The sequence below is a fragment of the Mobula birostris genome, chromosome 5 (assembly GCF_030028105.1).
Source record: "Mobula birostris isolate sMobBir1 chromosome 5, sMobBir1.hap1, whole genome shotgun sequence".
Taxonomy (NCBI): domain Eukaryota; kingdom Metazoa; phylum Chordata; class Chondrichthyes; order Myliobatiformes; family Myliobatidae; genus Mobula; species Mobula birostris.
The window spans coordinates 131,127,230-131,147,220 of NC_092374.1; the positions used below are offsets into that span (position 1 = coordinate 131,127,230).

Consider the following 19,991-nt stretch of genomic DNA (forward strand, 5'->3'; position numbering starts at 1 on the left):
AGGGCCGCAGACCTATACATTGCCGCGGAGAATGCAGCAGTAGCCGGGATACACCCAGCACATCTTTAAGAAAAAAGCTGAAATAAACAAGCTAATTAATTAGGTGCTGCCCGGCACGTAAATGTCGGCCCAGATCAGAGGCGATTGCCGATTGTGTCACCCCTGATCTGGGCCGACATTTACGTGCTGGGCAGTACCTAATTAATTAGCTTGTTTATTTTGGCTTTTCTCTTAATGATACGTTGGGTGCGTCCCGGCTACCGTTGCACCACTGCATGCTTCGCAGATCGGTATTAGTTAGTGGCCTGGAGGTTGGGGACCTCCTTTTAAGGAGCAACAGAAGATAACTAAAAAGGCAATATGGGGGGAAAAGATGAGGTACGAAGGTAAGCTAGCCAAAAATATAAAGGAGGATAGTAAAAGCTTCTTTAGGTATGTGAAGAGGAAAAAATCAGTTAAGACCAAAGCTGGGCCCTTGAGGCCAGAAACGAGCAAAATTATTATGGGAAACAAAGAAATGGCAGACGAGCTGAACAGGTACTTTGGATCTGTCTTCACTAGGGAAGACACAAGCAAGCTCCCAGATGTAATAGTGGCCAGAGGACCTAGAGTAACAGAGGAACTGAAGGAAATTCGCATCAGGCACAAAATGGTGTTGGGTAACTGATGGGACTGAAGGTTGATAAATCCCCAGGGCCTGATGGTCTGCATCCCAGGGTACTTAAGGAGGTGGCTCTAGAAATCGTGGATGCATTGCTAATCATTTTCCAATGTTCTATAGATTCAGGATCAGTTCCTGCAGATTGGAGGGTAGCTAATGTTATCCCACTTTTTAAGAAAGGAGGCAGAGAGAAAACAGGCAATTATAGACCAGTTAGTCTGGCATCAGTGGTGGGGAAGATGCTGGAATCAATTATAAAGGATGTAATAGCAGAATATTTGGATAGCAGTGGCAGGATAGGCCCAAGTCAGCATGGATTTATGAAGGGGAAATCATGCTTGACTAATCTTCTGGAATTTTTTGAGAATGTAACTATGAAAATGGACATGGGAAAGCCAGTGGATGTAGTGTACCTGGACTTTCAGAAAGCCTTTGATAAGGTCCCACGTAGGAAGTTAGTGCGCAAAATTAGAGCAAGTGGTATTGGGGGTAGGGTACTGACATGGATAGAAAATTGGTTGGCAGATAGGAAACAAAGAGTAAGGATTAATGGGTCCTTTTCAGAATGGCAGGCAGTGACTAGTGGGGTACCGCAAGGCTCGGTGCTGGGACCGCAGCTATTTACAATATACATTACTGATTTAGATGAAGGGATTAAAAGTAACATTAGCAAATTTGCAGATGACACAAAGCTGGGTGGCAGTGTGAAATATGAGGATGATGTTATGTGAATGCAGGGTGACTTGGACAGGTTGGGTGAGTGGGCAGATGCAGTTTAATGTGGATAAATGTGAGGTTATCCACTTTGGTGGCAAGAACAGGAAGGCAGATTACCATCTGAATGGTGTCAAGTTAGGAAAAGAGGAAGTACAATGAGATCTAGGTGAACTTGTTCATCAGTCACTGAAAGTAAGCATGCAGGTACAGCAGGCAGTGAAGAAAGCTAATGGCATGCTGGCTTTCATAACAAGGGGAATTGAGTATAGGAGCAAAGAGGTCCTTCTGCATTTGTACAGGGCCCTGGTGAGACCACACCTGGAATATTGTGTATAGTTTTGGCCTCCAAGTTTGAGGAAGGACATTTTAGCTATTGAGGGAGTGCAGCGTAGGTTCACGAGGTTAATTCCCGGGATGGCGGGACTGTCATATGTTGAAAAATTGGAGCGACTGGGGTTGTATACACTGGAATTTAGAAGGATGAGAGGGGATCTGATTGAAACATATAAGATTATTAAAGGATTGAACATGCTAGAGGCAGGAAACATGTTCCCGATGTTGGGGGAGTCCAGAACCAGAGGCCACAGTTTGAGAAAAAGGGGTAGACAATTTAGAACGGAGTTGAGGAAAAACTTTTTCACACAGAGGGTTGTGGTTCTGTAGAATGCTCTGCCTCAGAAGGCAGTGGAGACCAATTCTCTGGATTCTTTCAAAAAAGAGTTAGATAGAGCTCTTAAAGATAGTGGAGTGAAGGAATATGGGGAGAAGGCAGGAAAAGGGTACTGGTAGTGGATTATCAGCCATGATCACAGTGAATGGTGGTGCTGGCTGGAAGGGCTGAATGGTCTACTCCTGCACCTATTGTCTATTGTCTATTGACCACTGCACCACCCCAACCTCCGACGACTCAGCCTAACACACCATCATCAGTGTGCTCAGCATTGATTTCCCGATTCCGGTAAGTGATACTACACTGTACATACATTATTTCTACTTTATATAGGCTGTGTATTTTTATGTGTTATTTGGTATGATTTGGCAGCTTCATAGCTTAAAGGTTACTGGAGAGAGTGTTTCTGCCGAGCGCTTGCGTGAGATTTTCGCTACAGAAAACAATGTGGCAATGATTGTAGAAAAGTGTTTCTACTTTATATAGGCTGTGTATTTATCATATCATTCCTGCTTTTACTATATGTTAGTCATTTTAGGTTTTATGTGTTATTTGGCATGATTTGGTAGGGTATTTTTTGGGTCTGCGAACGCTCACAAATTTTTCCTATATAAACTTTACGACATTCCGGCTTACGAACCATTTCATAGGAATGCTCTACCTTCGGATGGCGGGGGAAACCTGTAACTGTTCTTGAACCTGGGTGTGCAGGTGCAATATCACTCTCTCTTTAAAAAATACACTTAGCTAACCCACACCCTGGTATTGCTCGAACAGAAATGTATTGAAAAGAATGCGAACTGAATCCAGGACTTTGGAAAGAGGCGCACGCGGGTACGTGGCTGGCCACCACATTTATCCTCACGGTATTGCAGCACACAAGATCGCATGGCAACCCACACAGGCCGGCCGGTCGTACGTGCGCGCGAATCCCCTCCGGCGTGATTGCGCAACGCGGTTGCGTGCGCGCACACTGCCCCCCCACCCCTGCGTGATTGCGCAGCGCGGTTGACGTCGCGTGCGGTCGGCTGCCATGGCGGTTCATCCCCTTTAAGGAGGCGGCGAGCAGCCGGAGTGAGAGGGGGGAGGAACGGCCGTGTGTGCGGCAATTGTCTGCCGATGGAAATAATAGCTCCCCTCAAAAGCAAAACAACACAACGTACCTTCTCCAACGCCTTTGCGCCGACGGTACAAGGTTTTTTTTGTTTGGGCGGTGAGGGGAGGGGGAAGCGGTTTACGATGTTGGAGGTGGTCGGCTTGGTGAACGAGAGGGAGGGAGGGAGTTGAATTGAAAGCAAATGGCGAGGCGGTTTGGAGCAGGCCCTCTCCCTCCGGCCGTCTGGTGGTATCCACCCACTGCTGGCACTTCTAAACGGGGATGTTTTTGGTGGGTGGGGGCCGATTGTGCATCGCCGCCTCACTACAGTGGGGATGGCTGCCAAGTACAGTCCCGAAATAATGGAGGCGAAGGCAGCCGGCAGTGACTGTTTCTTGAGCAAATGAAATTACAATTAACATTTAATGACCATTGATACATCGGCGAGATCTCAGTAACCTGCTGTCCGACCTACTCTTGAATTAAATTGTTGAATATATGATTCGTATTTCTAAATATATTTTATTGTGTTCCCACTTTAAAAAAAAACTTTACGTCACAGTGCATTGCTTGCAATTTATTTCGAATGGTAGGCTGATGCTTGATTTCTGGTGTCCTTGGGCCCGTTTTCTCTTGGGGTCTGTTTTACAGTTGGGAAAGGAGGAGGGAGAGGAACACCTTTTCATTGAGGGATATGAAATCCCCAACGGTGGGGGCCTGAATTTTGCAGGAAGTTTTGAGGGGAAAGTCGCGCATGTGCAGGATAGGTTCCATTATCTTGTAAAATATATAGGAAAGGATCCAGCCTAGAGGCAGCTGTTTTAAAATCTGATTTTGTGTGTGTGTATATATATATATATATATATATATATATATATATTTTTTATATATATAATTTTAAAACCCTTTTAAAAAATGACAATATCCTGCAAGTTGCTGCATGATTGTTTGTTGTGTTTAAGCCATGATTACAGCTCGCGCCACCGCGGGTAAAACATACTAAGATAAATTAATCAGCACTTTTGTCTAATGGGCCTTGTATAGACAGACAATAATATTAAACAGTCGAGTTTGATTGCTTGCAGTGAAAACTTACAGCTTTTTTCCCTTTATTTTTAGGATTGCCCTGCAAATTGAATTATGAGGTGCTTTTGTTGCAGTACCCGGCGTTTCTGGTTTGCTGTTCTCTCATCAGGATTTTAAACGCTCCCCTCCCCATCCAGCTGCTCTTCAAACACACATGGTGCATTGTTGTCGTTCCCTATTTCTGTTCGCCAGTGCTGCTCGGTAACCTTCAGCAAGTGGGTTGACGACCTCTAGGATAAATATAGTTTTCTAGGCCCACTGCCCTACTCTACTGCAACCATGGAGCCCTGCATGGAGTATTTCTTGACACAGGTTCTGCAGAAAGACATGGGACGTCGGGTGCAAATTGCTCAAGAGCTCATAGAGTACATCACAGATCGGCAGAAGTCCTATGATCTTGAACATGATCAATCAATGCTTGATCGAATGATTGATGGTCTTGGAGCTGGTTGGGTAAACTCCAGTAACTTTAAGGTATGCTTATGTTAATATCTGGACAGCCAGCTTTTCCAAATGTGATTATAAAATGTGTCTGATGTTTATCTGATTTGTTAACCAACTTGTCCTCTACCCAATAGCTTCTGCAATAGATTCACGATTATAATTGATTCAATTTTCATTGCCAGAAAATGTCCAATGGTTTTTGAATAAAATATGACAAAGGGCTTTTTTTTTTTAGAACAGAATCTTAAGTTTTGCAAAGTTGTGAACAGTCAAAGTATATTTTATAATGCTTTGACCCTAGTGTGCAATTGGTTATTTGCATTGATATCTTCATATGCTTTATTTAGGTGGACCTTGCAACTTTGGGGATTGTCAGTCTTCAGCTGTTGAAATTGGAGTTTGTGGGCAGAGCTGTGAGAAAGATAGTTTTGTTTTTAGACATTGTGCAGCTCTCATTTGATAACCTCTCTTTGCACTAGTAGACCAATATGTTTTTCACAGATCAAGGTGGGTCTTTCATTGAGCTAATAATCTGGCAAAAGCAGTTAATGCTTTTCTTCATGTGGGTCCCTGCAAATTGCCTGTAGATGCAACTGCTCAGGGCAAGCCTCAACACGGACCATTGCTCCCTTTTGCAGACTTTGGTAGTTGCAGTCTTCAAGCAGTTGGATAGTCTTTTCTGCACAGCAGCACCCTGGGGGCAGCATGCAGCAGGATTGAAACTGGCTATGACCCAAGCTTGGTCTTGGTGGTGGTTCTCAAGTTCTGGCAATGAGGTACTCGCCAGATTAATTTCACAGGTAGTATGGCTGGGTCCAACTGAGTAGATCATTCACTGGCAGCAAAGCCAACTCCATTCCTTGCAACATTGCAGGCAAGTAGAACCTCATTACATGAAGAAACTTTGTGTGCTTCACGCATGGCTTGATGCAGCCTCAAACAAAGTTGGCCAACAAATTGAGGGCTATCAGGTTGGTGGTGGATCCCAAGAGGGGGAAATTTCTGGAATGCCTATGAAATGGCTTTTTAGAGCAACTTGTAGTTGAGCCCACTAGGGGATCAACTATTTTGGATTGGCTGTTGTCCAATGAACCAGAATTGATTAGAGAGCTTAAGGTAAAGGAACCCTTAGGGGAAAGTGATCATAATATGACTGAGCTCACCCTGAAATCTGAGAAGCTAAAGTCAGATGTATCAGTATTATAGTGGAGTAAAGGGAATTGGAGAGGCACGAGAGAGGAGTTGGCCAAAATTGAATTGAAAAGTACACTGGCAGGGATGGTGGCAGAGCAGCAATGGCTGGAATTTCTGGAAGCAGTTCGGAAAGCGCAGGATATATACATCCCAAAGAGGAAGAAGTATCCTAAAGGAAAGATGACACAACTGTGGCTAACAAAAAAAAAAGTCAAAACCAACATAAAAGCCAAAGAGGGCATATAACACAGCAAAAATTAGTGAGAAGTTAGAGGATTGGGCAGCTTTTAAAAACCAACATAAGACAACTAAAAATGTGATTAAGGTTGGAATGCGAAGGTAAGCTGGCCAGTAATATTAAAGAGGATACCAAAAGTTTCTTCAAGTGTAAGAAGAGAAGGGGAGAGTGGATATTGGACCACTGGAAATTATGCTGGAGAGGTAATAATGGGGGACAAGGAAATGGCAGATGAACTGAATAAAGTATTTTGCATCAGACTTCACTGTGGTAGTCACTACCAGTATGGTGAAAATTCCAGAATGTCGGGTCAAAGCGTATGAAGTTGCCATTACTAGGAAGAAGGTTCTTGGGAAACTGAAGGGTCTAAAGGTAGATAAGTCACCTGAACCAGATGGTGTACATCCCATGGTTCTGAAAAAGGTGGCTGAAGGGATTGTGCAAGCATTAGTAATGATCTTTTAAGAATCATTAGTTTCTGGAATGGTTCTGGGAGACTGGAAAATTGTAAGTGTCATTCCAAGAAGGGAGCGGGGCAGAAGAAAGGAAACTATAGGCCAGTTAGTCTGATGTCAATGGCTGGGAAAATGTTGGAGTTGATTGTAGGATGTGCTCTCGGTACTTGGGCACACTTGATAAAATAATTCATCATCAGTATGGTTTCCTCGAGGGAAAATTTTGCCTGACAAATCTGTTGGAATTCTTTGAATCAGTGGGTGTTGTGTACCTTGAATTTTAGAAGGCCCTTGACAAATTGCCACACATGAGGCTGCTTAACAAGCTACGAGCCCATATAATTGCAAGAAATATACTAGTATGGATGGAGCATTGGCTGATTGGTTGGAGGCAAAAAGTGTGAATAAAGGGAGCCTTTTCTCATTGCTTGCTGCTGACTAGTGTTCCACAGGGGTCTGTGTTGGGAGTGCTGCTTTTTACATTGTATGTCATTGACTTAGATGACAGAATTGATGACTTTGTTGCAAAGTTTGCAGGAAAGTAGGTGGGGGGGCAAGTAGTTTTGAGGACATACAGAGAGGCTACAGAAGGACTTGGACAGATTAGAAGAAGTGGCAGGTGGAATATAGTTTCGGGAGGTGTATGGTCATGCAGTTTGGTAGAAGAAATAAAAGGGTAGATATCTTCTAAATGGAGAGAGAATTCAAAAAAAAATCTGAGAAGCAAAGGGACTTAGGAAGTTGAGTCAGTGGTGAGGAGGACAAATGTGATGTTGGCATTTATTTCAAAAGGATTAGAATATTAAAACAAGGATGTAATGTTGAGGCTTTTAAAAGCACTGGTGAGGTCTCACTTGGAGTATTGTGAGTAATTTTAGGCCCTTGTGTTAGAAAAGATGTCCTGAAACTGGAGAGGGTTCAGAGGAGGTTCCCGAAAATGATTGAAGGATTGAATGCCTTGTCATATTAAGAGCCTGCATTCACTGGAATTCGGAAGAATGAGGGGTGATCTAATTGAAACCTATCAACTGTTGAAAGGCCTCAATAGAGTGGATGTGGAGAGGATGTTTCTGATAGTGGGGGGAGTCTAAGACTAGAGAACACAGCCTCAGAATAGAGGGGTGCCCTTTTAGAACAGAGATGAGGAATTTCTTTAGCCAGAGAATGGTGAATCTGGAATTCCTTGCCAAAAGTGGCTGTGGAGACTGTCTTTATATTTAAAGCAGAGGTTGATAGATTCTTGATTGGTCAGGGCATGAAGGGATATGGGGAGAAGGCAGGAGACTGGGGTGGAGAGGGAAAAATGGATCAGCAATGATGAAATGGTGGAACAGTCTCAGTGGGCAAAATGGCCTAATTCTGCTCCTATATCATATGGTTTTGTGTTGGGTTCAGTTTTTTTGGGAGACTACAGGTTTTATCATAATGGTCTTGATCCATTCTTTAGTTGAAATGGAAATTGTCTCAGATAACTACCACAGACAGGGGAATGGACTACATCTCTGTCACGTAAATCACACCTGATGACTGGGTTCATGCCTGCTATTGAGAGGGTGCACTGCTCCCACGTTACCAATTCCTCTTCAACTTTGCTTTTTGTTCCAGCCAAATTCTGTCCTTCCATTCTGACTCCTCTAAGCCGGATTCCCAGTGCCTTGATATATCAGATGTTCAAGGCCAGTTTCGACTCATTAGAGTTACTGATCAGTCTGTGGACTGTGGGTGTAAGTAGAAGATGATGTTGTACAGGGAAGCATTGACCTGACTCTCCCCACTGCATAGTATTTTTGTCTTCATATACCTCATCTTTCCTGTTGGCTTCAACAAAAGGCTTTGCAACACAGAAACAAGGCAGAGTACACTGTCCTGCCTGACTCCAGATTAGATGGGGAAGCTTTTTGTCTCATGCATTACTAATGTTGGTATAAAGCTATAACTAATTCCCTCCACCAAAGCTCAGTTTGGAGATCATGACTGTGTGTGCTGGTTTTGATGACTACTGCTGTAAAGAGCAGATCCAGGTATGCAGGTGAAGGCGTGTGAGCTTGCAATTGCTTCTTTTCATATGAATGAGGAATGGTTAGTTGGGAAGAGCATTTGTTGTCTCCCATCTTTTTGGGTAAAGTTAACAAAGTGTTTCCGATCTGTCCTGATGAAGGGCCTTGGCCCGAATTGTCAGCTGTTTGCTTGGATGCTGCTGACTTCTGGAGTTCCTCCAACATTTTGAGTGTGTTACTCTGGATTTCCAGCATCTGCAGAATCTCTGCTGTTTATTCAGTGGTTGTGAATTGCTTTGGGAAGTCCTTGATCAAAAAGAGTCAGTTTTCTATTCTTTATATTTGTACAGTGTTTTCATGATTTGATGTTTGTGATGAATTTTCTGCAACATAAGTGCTGCCATTTTTACTTCCTTCATTTGTCCTGGGTTGTTTTTTTTTGCTACGTAGCCTTTAGATTAAAATTTAAGAAGATAAATCTATTACAAGACAAATGTACTTTGCTAATTTACTTAATTGGTCCAAAATCTTATGTTTGGATTGCCTGTATAAACTGGATGAATTAAATACCTGAATGCAGGTTGTATTGCATGTACATTGAATATTGCCTTTCTTGATCATGTTTGTAATTTCTAATTTTGTATATTAATTAAATCCACTTGACCTTGCAGCCCTTTTGCCAAATGTGCGGGATATTTGGACTGTTATTAATTAATCACTGGAATCTCTTTCTTCCCACGTAGGGGCAGTCGTACATCATGAAAGTGAGCCCTTTGGCTCAAATTGTCCGTACTGACCAAGATGTCCCATTTGCTTGCTTTTGGTCCATGTCCTTGCATACTTTTCCTATTCAATGTACCTATCCAAATAGTTCTAAACATCAAATGTATCTGCTTTCTTTGGCAGATTGTTCCATATACTCAGCATCCTGTCTGCGGAAAAGTTACCCCTTGGATCCCCATTAAATCTTTTTCTTCTTATTTATATCAGTGTCCTTCAGTTTTAGACTCTACTGCCCTGGAAAAAAGACTCTGCCTACCCACCATATGTATGGCCCTCATCTATATATTACTAAAACTCTCATGCACTGTCTGTTTGTGACCTCCAATTAGCGCAAACTGTGCATTACAGCGGCACTTTTTTTGGCTAAATCAAATTAAAATGTGCTAACTTACAGAATGCAGGCAAAGTTCAGGGTTATATATTTGTATAAAATTGCTCACTCACCAAAAATCAACAGGTTGGCTTCCACCCGAGAGCCGATCAGCCATCATGGAGATCGGGACATGACAGCCCGACGCATGCGCACGGCCAGCCTCCGCAGTGACACCTACCGGAGCAAAAGGGCAGGGCAGCTCTATTTCGAGGGGTCACATTCTGCTAATCATGATCAGCATGTGTGGGATTGGGACAGATCTAACTGCTACCCATCAATAAGATAATTAAATCTTATTGTACCGACGTGCTTTGAGACACCCATAAAACCCTTTGCTGCAGTCAAAGGACAGTGGTGACTATATCACGTCCATTTAGGAGAGCGCCAACCACATCATCAAGAATAATCAGCATCCTTTGGTGTTACTGCTTCATATCTTCTATCCAGCATTAGGGTAAAAAAAAAATGGTTAGCCTAATTATGCGGCGTGGAAAGGGAAGGGGGACACTGTGGTCAAGAGATGACGCCAAATGTCGTTGGGAAGTGGCAAGGAGAGGGAGAGGACAAGAATCGGATGAGGCTAGGGCCGCATGACTCCAGGTTCAAACAGTCAGGACAAAAAAAGATGAGAGAAGAAGAGACAGAGGAGGGGAGGCATGCACGTCTCCAGGATCAGAGACAAACAGCAGAAGAGATGAAGAGATGGGGGATGAAAGGGCTGCACGTCTCCAGAATGACAAAAACAGGCACAGGAGGAGGAGAGAGGAAGAGACAAAGAGGCTGAGAAATGCATGTCTCCCGGATCAGAGACAAAGAACAAACGGGGGATGAAAGGACTGCATGTCTCCAGAATGACAACGAGAGGCATGAGGGTGGCAGCTAAACCAGAAATGATGCCATCAAAAGTGTCCTTTGTTAAACGAGGAGGAGCTATATTTGCTACGCATCATTCTTCTTTAATAAACTGAGGTTTTTTAATTCAGTTTTCAAAGCAAAGCGATACCAATAGCATTCAGGAAAATTTAATGTTCATTCTGGCCACATCAGACCACTACCCTTCTCTCAAGGGATGCTCCAACGGGTCACCCGGTTGTCTAATTATTTTATAATTTCTCTAAGGTCATCTTCCAGCTCTTTCAATCCAGTGAAAACAGCCATAGTTTCTCCAGTCTCTCCTGGTAATTCAGGGATGTTGCCCTTTCCTGCATGGTTGATCTACATTTCAACTCCATGCAAATATCTTGGTTCCATATCATTTAGTAGTTTTGGTGAGAAAAATCTACCTACCTCAGGATTTGAGTTTATGAATTGGGAGCACCTACTTTCGAATAATTTCTTAAATCTAGTGTGACTGTTTCCCAACTTTACTTTAAGTAGTGTGCTTCCAATTTTAACCCTCACCTTTTAAGTCTCACCAGCTGAAACCCCAACCCTAACAATGACCCAATGTGATCGCTTCATTAATCTAGTCACCACTTGTCTTTCTTTACTTCAGGGAACTCTAACCTTGTTTGTGTGATCTCTTCTCAATATCCAACTCCACTGACTTGTCTTGGCTTGAGTTGTGAACTGCATAATAAATTTTCAACTTTGGCCAACATGTTGATGGGTTCATTAATAGATGTTTCTATTTGCATTTTGCAGCAAATTTTAATTTTAAGTAGCGTGATCTATTGTTGCTGAGCTGTCCACACAGATATTTAGTGGGATGGTTCGCTTTTAAATAAGGCATGACCACAATTTTTCTTCATTCTTTTGTTTAATAGAAGTTTGAGTTTTTCATTACATTTTGCCTCCATTTTTTATCTGTTGAGAAATGTCCAGGCTTGCTTTTCTGATGGTAAACTCAAAATTATTTGAGTACTTCTGTTCTCATTTCTTCACAGGGTATTGTAATTCGGAACCTTAGCCGACAAATGTCATTTTGCAAACTGACATACTGCATTATAACACTTTTTGGTTGTAAAATTTCTGTAGCTTGTTTAATGTTCAAATGTAGTATCCTTGAAGTATATTGAAAAGCTCATGTTGGTAATGATGTGAGATCGGTACTACAGTGAAAGTAGCCAGTTTTGGTTTTTATTCTCGAGGTTATGGGTCATGAGGTTAGCGGTCACAAGGTTAGGGAAATTCAGCAGGTAAAACATTTCAAGGAACTTGAAGTATACTTAGACATAATCTTACAAAATGGTATTACCTATGGCTCACTTAGGTAGAACCTTTTCTGTCAGAAATGTCCTGGTTCAATAGTCAGCACAGGAGATTTGAGCTTGGATATGAAGGCTGCTGCTCTTGTGCAGGGTTGTAGCAGCTTTATTGCAAGTGCTGACTTATGATAAGGCATTAAGATGGGGCCTTATTCTTTCAAGTAGTTGCCAAAGATATTGTGGCACTATTGCGCCACGGTAGTGTAGCAGTTAGAGCAACACTATTACAGCTTGGGATGTCAGTTCCCATGTCCTCTGTAAGGAGTCGGTATGTCCTCCCAAGGAATGCGTGTGTTTTCTCCAGGTGCTCTGGTTTTTCCCATGGTCCAAAGATGCACTGGTTAGTAGATGAGTAGGGTAAGGTTAAATTGGGGTTTGCTGGACGGTGCAGCTTGAAGGGCGTGTTCCATGCAATATCTCTAAATAAGTAATTATTTTGCTTAAGGTTAGAGTGATTTCTAGTGTCTTGGCCAATATTTAAGCATCAACATTTATCACATTGCTACATGTGGGAACTTCCTGTGCAAAGATGTTTCATTCACTTCAAGTAACTACCAAATAAAAAGTACTTAACAGCTATAAATCATTCTGTGATTGTACAGTATCGACTCAAGGTATTAAGTTTCATCAAGAGAGAAAATCTGCAGATGCTGAAAATCCGAGCAACACACACAAAATGCTGGAGGAACTCAGCTGGCCAGGGAGTACCTATGGAGAAAAGTGCAGTTGACATTTGGGGCTGAAGTCCTGCTGAAGAGTTTCTGTCCGAAACATTGACTGTACTTTTTCCATAGATGCTGTCTGGCCTGCTGAGTTCCTCCAGGATTTTGAATGTGTTGCTCATAAAGAGAGGTTGAGGTGAATTAGTAAAAGAGCATGTGGATGGGTTTGAAGAAATAATACAAAAGTATGCTGTTGTCAAGGTAAGGAAAAGGAGATGTGTAAGAGATCAGAATTATTACAGATACTCTGGCTGTAGACTTCGGAGAGGGAAAAAGCAATAGATTTTTTTCAAAGACTAAATTTTAAAATCAGAGCAAAAGTAAATGTAATGGAGGAAAAGTTTAAAACTTGGACTGATGACCAAGTAGGATTATAGATATGAGTTTCAAATGAACTGAAATTTAAATAGGAGCCTGGAAAAAAGATGATTAGAGTGGTTGATATTGGAGAAAGATAAGATATTGATTGCTTTATTATCACATTATAAGTTTGGGGCAGCTTTCTGTGCACATATTGATTGCATCTTTGGTCTCTGTACTTCAATTCGATCTCATTTGTTACTGAAATGTTAAATTTTTAAAGAAAAGATTACTTGTCACTTCCATTGAAACAACATACAATAAAATGAATTTTTTGCTTCAATATCCAACACAGTTTGAGATATACAGGCTTCTGAACAGTAGCAGTGACGTGGGCTCCAAATTACAATGAGAAATAGAAAACGCGTGTCAAAAGCGTATTGTTATGATAGTCATGGGGGGGACTTTCAGTCTACAGGTAGATTGGGAAAATCATTTTGGTGCTGGATCCAAGAGCGAGAATCTGTAGAATGCTTACAAGATGGCTTTTTAGAGCAGCTTGTGGCTGAACCCATTAGGAGAAAAGCTATTCAGGGGTTGGCTATTATTTAATGAATTCAATTTGATTAGGGGGCTTAAGGTACAGGAACAGTGATCATAATATGGTAGACTTCATTCTGCAACTTAGAGAGAGGATAAAGACAGATGAATCAGTATTATATTGGAGTAAAGGGAATTACAGAGGCATGAGAGTGGAGCTGGCCAAAGTTGATTTGAGGGAGGCACTACCAGTAAAATGGCAGAACGGCAGTGGCTGGTGTTTTTCTGGGAGCAATTCGGAAGGCACAAGATAGATACATCCCAAAGAAGTCGTAGTATTCTAAAGGCAGGATGACACAACTGTTGCTGACAACATAAAAGCAAAAGAATGGGCATATAATAGGGCAAAAAATAGTGGGAAATTAGAGGATTAGGAAGCTGTTTAAAAACCAACAGAAGACAACTGAAAAAGCCATAAGGAGAGAAGATGAAATATAAAGGTAAGCTAGCCAATAATGTGAAAAAGGATACCAAATGTTGTTTTTTCAGATGTATAAGTAAAAGAGGCGAGAGTAGATATAGGACCACTGGAAAATGATGCTGAAAAATGGGGGAGACGAAAATGATGGATGAACTGTATTTTACATCTGTCTTCACTGTGGAAGACACTAGCAGTATTCCAGGAGATCATGATTGTCAGGGGGCAGAAGTAATTGCAATTTCTATTATGAATGAAAAGGTGCTTGGGAAGCTGAAAGGTTTGAAGTTGGATAGGTAACCTGAACCAGATGGACCACACCCCAGATTTCGGAAGGAGGTAGTTGGAAAGATTGTGCAGGCATTGGCAAGGATCTTTCAGGAATCACTGGATCCTGGCATGGTTCCAGTAGACTGGAAAATTGTAAATGTCATGCCACTCTTGAAGAAAGGAAGTTATAGGAGTTAGTCTGATGTTATGGTTGGGGGGATGTTGGAGTTGATTGTTAAGGATAAGGTCTTGGGGTACTTGGAGGCACATGATAAAAGGGAAAAATCTACAGAGAGTGGTGGATACAGCCTAGTCCACCATTGAGTACATTTTCCAGAGTGCTGCCACAAGAAATTAACATCCATCGTCAAGGACCTCCACCATCCAGGCTATGCTCTCTTCACGCTACTACAGCTTTACAGGAAGTGCAAGACCAGGTTCAAGAACAGTGTTGCTGCACAACCATCAGGCTCCTGAACTGATGTGGATAACTTCACTCACTATAACACTGAACTGATTCCACAGTCTCACTTTCAAGGACTTAACAATTCATGTTCTCAGTATATTTATCATTTTTTGGCACATTGTTTGTCAGTCTTTATGTATAGCTTTTAACATATTCAATTCTATTTATTTACCTGTAAATCCCTGCAAGGCAAGAAAATGAATGCTGTAGTATATGGAATGGAAGGTTATTGTTGTGAGACCACTCAATCAGCCAACAACGACGATTCATCTGCGCGTTTATAGATGGTGTTTGAGCTGCACCTGGCCATATAGTCATGAGAGAGTAGAGCAGTGGGTTAAACGGATATTCCTTGAGGTGAGCCTGTGTTGTTGATCAGCTAGGATGAGATGTTATTGCTGATCTGCACTGATTGGTCTCCTGATGAGGAAGCTAAGCATCCAGTTGGAGAGGGAGGTACAGAGGCCCAGCTTTTGAGGGGATGATGGATGTTGAATACTGAGTTTGTAATTGATAAACCACAGGCTGATGTATGTATTGCTGTTATCTTGGTACTCCAAAGCTAAGTGGGAGAGCCAGTGAAATTAGATCCACCTGTTGTGTTGGCAGACAAATTGCAGTGGGTCCAGACTCTTGCACTACTCAATGTTAAATGACCTGCCCTTCCTTTGTAACTGTGTCTCTTTGTTTCATGACTCTCCCACTAATGAAAATGTCTCAACATCTACCCTGTTAAATCTGTTTCCGATCTTCTATATTTGAATAAGGTGATGGTTCATTTGTTTAAATTCCAAGCAATACAAACCAAAACTGGTTAACGTTTCTTGATGGAACAACCCTCTCACTCAAGAAAAATTAACCTAGTGAATTTCCTTGGAGTTTGTCTAATGTTACTGTATCAATTGTAGTGGATCAAAACCTACAATATTCCAAGTGCAGCCTTGCTGATACCTTGTACCAATGTAACAAAGCCATCCTATTCTTGTCCTTTAACTCCTTTGCAATAAAGGCCAAGTGCTACTTGCTGGTCTTAATTACTCATTGGGCTTGCTTGATAACATTTTTAATTTGTATATTAGAACATCTAGATTCCCCTGAACTTATTTCTAGTCTCTCTCCATTTAGGTACTTTGGTTTTTGATCCCTCTTACTGAAATGTGGAAGCTTGCATTTCATCATATTAAACCCCACATACTAGTTTTTTCCCCCAAGTTTAGATGAGGTACACATGAAAGGCCCAAATGGTTAGAGCCCATCAGATCCAAGACAACTTGGTAAATTAGATCAAATGTAGTCAGAGTGTAACGGTAGAATGTTGCATTTCTGAGTCGGAAGGCTGTGACCTGCAGTATTTAGTGCTGAAAGTCTTGCTGCCTGTTATACACATTTGATATTCAGATCATTAATGTAGAAAATATTAGTAAATTTGAAATAAAAAACTAATGGCTTTGCGCATGTGGAGTGGATGATCTTGGTTTATAGATGGATATTGATTAGAGAATCAATTATGGAACAACAGCATATGTAATATAATCCCAATAAGTGTGAGGTGGTATGTTTCTAATATGGGTACACCATAATTAGTTGTTGAAGAAAGACAGACTCATTTTTGCACTATCAATTGCAAAACGACAATGTATGGTGATATCCAGAAAGAAGGAGAATCCTACCTGCAGGCTAAGAATAAATAGGGAAGACATTTAACAATTACAGAACTTTTGCTACTTAGGAAGGTGGGTGACATCGGATGGTAGGTGCAACATGGACATCAAAAGAAGAATAGGGATGGCGAAAGACACCTTTACGAGAATGAAGAGTATACTGAACGATACTGAACTAGGTATGACAACCCGCCTCAGAGTACTGAAATGCTACATTTATCCAGTTATGTTATATGGCTCAGAATGTTGGACAATATCTAGTAATGTAAGGAAATGAATTGAAGCAGCAGAGATGTGGTTTTTGAGGAGGATGCAAAGAATATCATGGACAAAACGAATATCTAACAAGGATGTCATGAACAGAAAACACAGAAATAATGTATGAGATCATGAAAAGGCAACGTAACTTCATTGGACATGTGACTAGGAAAGAGGAGTTAGAATACACGGTAATTATGGGAAAGATTGAAGGGAAGAAAGCAAGAGAAAGACAAAGACAAATGATGATGGAGACAGCAGCCAGAGAACTGGAAATGAGTACCAATTAATTGATCCACTTGACCCGAAACAGGAGTGTGTGGGCCATGGCAGTCAAAGCTCAAACTGGGCATGGCACCTGATGATGATAAGTAGCTGGGTCCTAGGAAATACTAAAGAATAGAGGGACCTTGGTGTACTTGTTCCTTAGATTAGATTCAACTTTATTGTCATTGTGCTGAGTACAGATACAAAACCAATGAAATGTAGTTAGCATCTGACCAGAAATGCAAAGAACAGTGTTATTTACAAAATAACTGCGAATAAAAAGTAAATGCTACAACACACAAATATAAAAGTACTGAGACAGTACAATATGGATCTAATACTGCTTAACACTGTGATGCGAGGTTCAGCAGGATCACAGCCTCAGGGAAGAAGCTCTTCCTGTGCCTGCTGGTGTAGGAGCAGAGGCTCCTGTAGCACCTACCAGATGGGAGGAGAGTAAAAAGTCCATGGTTAGGGTGAGATGCATCCTTGATAATGCTTTTCGCCCTGCCCAGGCAGCGTTTATGGTAGATGTTCTCAATGGTGGGCAATTGGGTGCTGATAATCTGTTGGGCAGTTTTCACCACACACTGGAGTGCTTTGTGGTCTGATACAGGACAATTGCCATACCTGAGATGCAGTTGGTGAGTATGCTCTCAATGGTACAGCGGTAAAAGTCCATCAGTATCCTAGGACAGAGGTGAGCTTTCTTGATGCTCTGCAGGAAATAAGGGTGCTGCTGAGCCTTTTTGATCAGGATGGAGGAGTTCAGGGACCAGGTGACATCCTCGGAAATGTGGACACCAAGGAATTTGAAGCTTGATCCATGCTCCGCTACAGCTCCGTTGATGTAGGTGGGGTCGTGAGTGTGGCTCCTAGCATGCCTGAAGTCCACAGTGATCTCCTTGGTCTTCTGGGTGTTGATGGCCAGGTTGTTGTCAGCATACCACACAGCCAGGTGCTGAACCTTGTTCCTGTAGGCCGTCTCGTCATCCCTTCTGATCAGGCCAACCACCGTGGTGTCGTCTGCGAACTTGATTATGGAGTTAGAACCAAGTACAGGAAGCAGTCATAGGTGAAAAGGGAATACAGAGGAGGGCTCAGCACACAACCTTGAGGCACGCCGGTGTTCAGGGTGAGAGTGGAGGAGGGGAGGTTGTCTAACTTAACTGATTGGGGTCTGTTGGTCAGAAAGTCCAAGGTTCAACTGCAGAGGGATGAGCTGATACCAAGCTGGCGAAGTTTGGCGATCAGCTTGGAGGGGATCACAATATTGAATGCCGAACTAAAGTCAATGAACAGCATTCTGATGTAAGAGTTGGGGCTGGCCATGTGGGTCAGGGCGGAGTGAAGTTCTGTGGAGATGGCGTCCTCTGTTGACCTGTTGGTGCGATAGGCAAATTGATGGGGGTCCAGGGTAGTGGGCAGACAGGATTTCAGATGTGATAGAACCAGTCTCTCAAAGCACTTTGCATTGATGGGGATGAGTCCAATTGGGCGAAAGTCATTCTGGCCCGTGGCAATGGAATGCTTCGGCACTGGCACGATGGTGGCGATCTTGAAGCTATATAGGTAGTGAATCTCTATAGGTAATAATACAGCTAGAGGTGTTGGTGTGGTTGGTATACTGGGTGCTGGCCTTCATTAACTGAAGCATTTAAAAAAAAGTATTGAGGTTGTGATACATTATAAAACTTTGGTTAGGCTGCAGGTGAACTATTATGTCTATTTCAAGATACCTCTGGAAGAATGTGGATGCCTGGGATGAAATCAAATGTTTCAAAGATACATTTAATGTCAGAGAAATGTATAGTCAAGTCAAATTTATTTATGTAGCACATTAAAAAAACAACCCATGTTGACCAAAGTGCTGTACAGATCAGAGCAGATAGCTAAAATCACAAATACAAGAAACACAGACATAACCAACAAGGCAAACAACTTATAGGCACAAAAGAAACAACACAAGGGCCTAGGCACAAGGCAACAATCAGCCACATCACAAGGATTCAAGTGTTAATGAATAAAATTAAGTTTTGAGGCTGGATTTAAGAGTTGATGGAGGGGGCAGATCTGATAGAGAGGGGAATGCTGTTCCATAATCTAGGGGCTACAATAGCAAAAGTGCCTTCACCCCTGAGCTTAAGTTTAGATCGCGGGATAGCCAGGAGCCCCAAGTCAGCTGACCTGAGGGACCTGGAAGTAGAATAAGGGGTTAGAAGGTCTGTGATATAAAGGGGGGGCCAGCCCATTTAGGGCTTTATAAACAAACAGGAGAATCTTAAAATCAATTCTGAATCATAGTGGCAGTGGAGGGAGGCCAGGATATACATCCTGAAATGCTTTTTCTTCGCAACCATCCATGAAAAACAGGAGTGCCCCCAAAGAATAAAAGACAGTTAAATATTAGAACCCCAAAGTCCCCCCTCCCTCCCGTGTGTAAGCAGCAGCAAGCAATGAATCCCCCTCCGCCCTCCAGCAAAAAATGAGCATTGGCACCTGGCACTGAGCATTCAAGCACGAGCAAAGCAACAGCAAAGACACAGACTTGCAGTACTCCAAGGACTGTTAACCTGGTATTCGACATGTGTTTCTCTTCATATGTTTCTAATATGAAGAGTATGTACTACAGGTGTCCCCTGCTTTTCGCACGTTCGCTTTACGAAACCTCGCTGTTACGAAAGGCCTACGTCAGTTACCTGTTTTCGCTAACAGAAGGTGTTTTCACTGTTATGAAAAAAGGCAGCACGTGATAAAAGGCAGCGCATGCCCCGAGCAGCCAGGCTCCTCTCCTGGAACTGCATTCTAGCCCGCATTGCTTGAACACATGCCTGTGAGCATCCGTTAGCAAGATGAGTTCTAAGGTATCGGAAAAGCCTAAAAGAGCTCGTAAGGGTGTTACACTTAGCGTAAAACTAGACATAATTAAGCGTTTCGATCGTGGTGAACGAAGTAAGGACAAAGTGAGTTTGGCTTGTGGAAGTTGACAAAGATGATGTTGAAGAGGTTTTGGCATCCCATGACCAAGAACTGATAGGTGAAGAGCTGATGCAATTGGAAGAGGAAAGGATAACAATCGAAACCGAATGCAGTAGTGAACGGACCGAA

General features: G+C 42.2%; 1 protein-coding gene across 9 annotated transcripts in view; it reads left to right on the plus strand.

Annotated features, from left to right (window-relative positions):
• Nucleotides 1-3,065: 3,065 nt before the first annotated feature.
• The window catches only part of clasp1a (cytoplasmic linker associated protein 1a), a 296,574-nt gene continuing 279,648 nt past the window's right edge, over nt 3,066-19,991 (plus strand). For all 9 annotated transcript variants that reach the window (XM_072258680.1, XM_072258685.1, XM_072258683.1 and 6 more), the window contains exons 1-2: nt 3,066-3,236; nt 4,264-4,704. In XM_072258680.1, the coding sequence (XP_072114781.1) occupies nt 4,510-4,704 (195 nt within the window). In that variant the 5' untranslated portion in view covers nt 3,066-3,236; nt 4,264-4,509. The remainder of the gene's footprint in view (nt 3,237-4,263; nt 4,705-19,991) is intronic.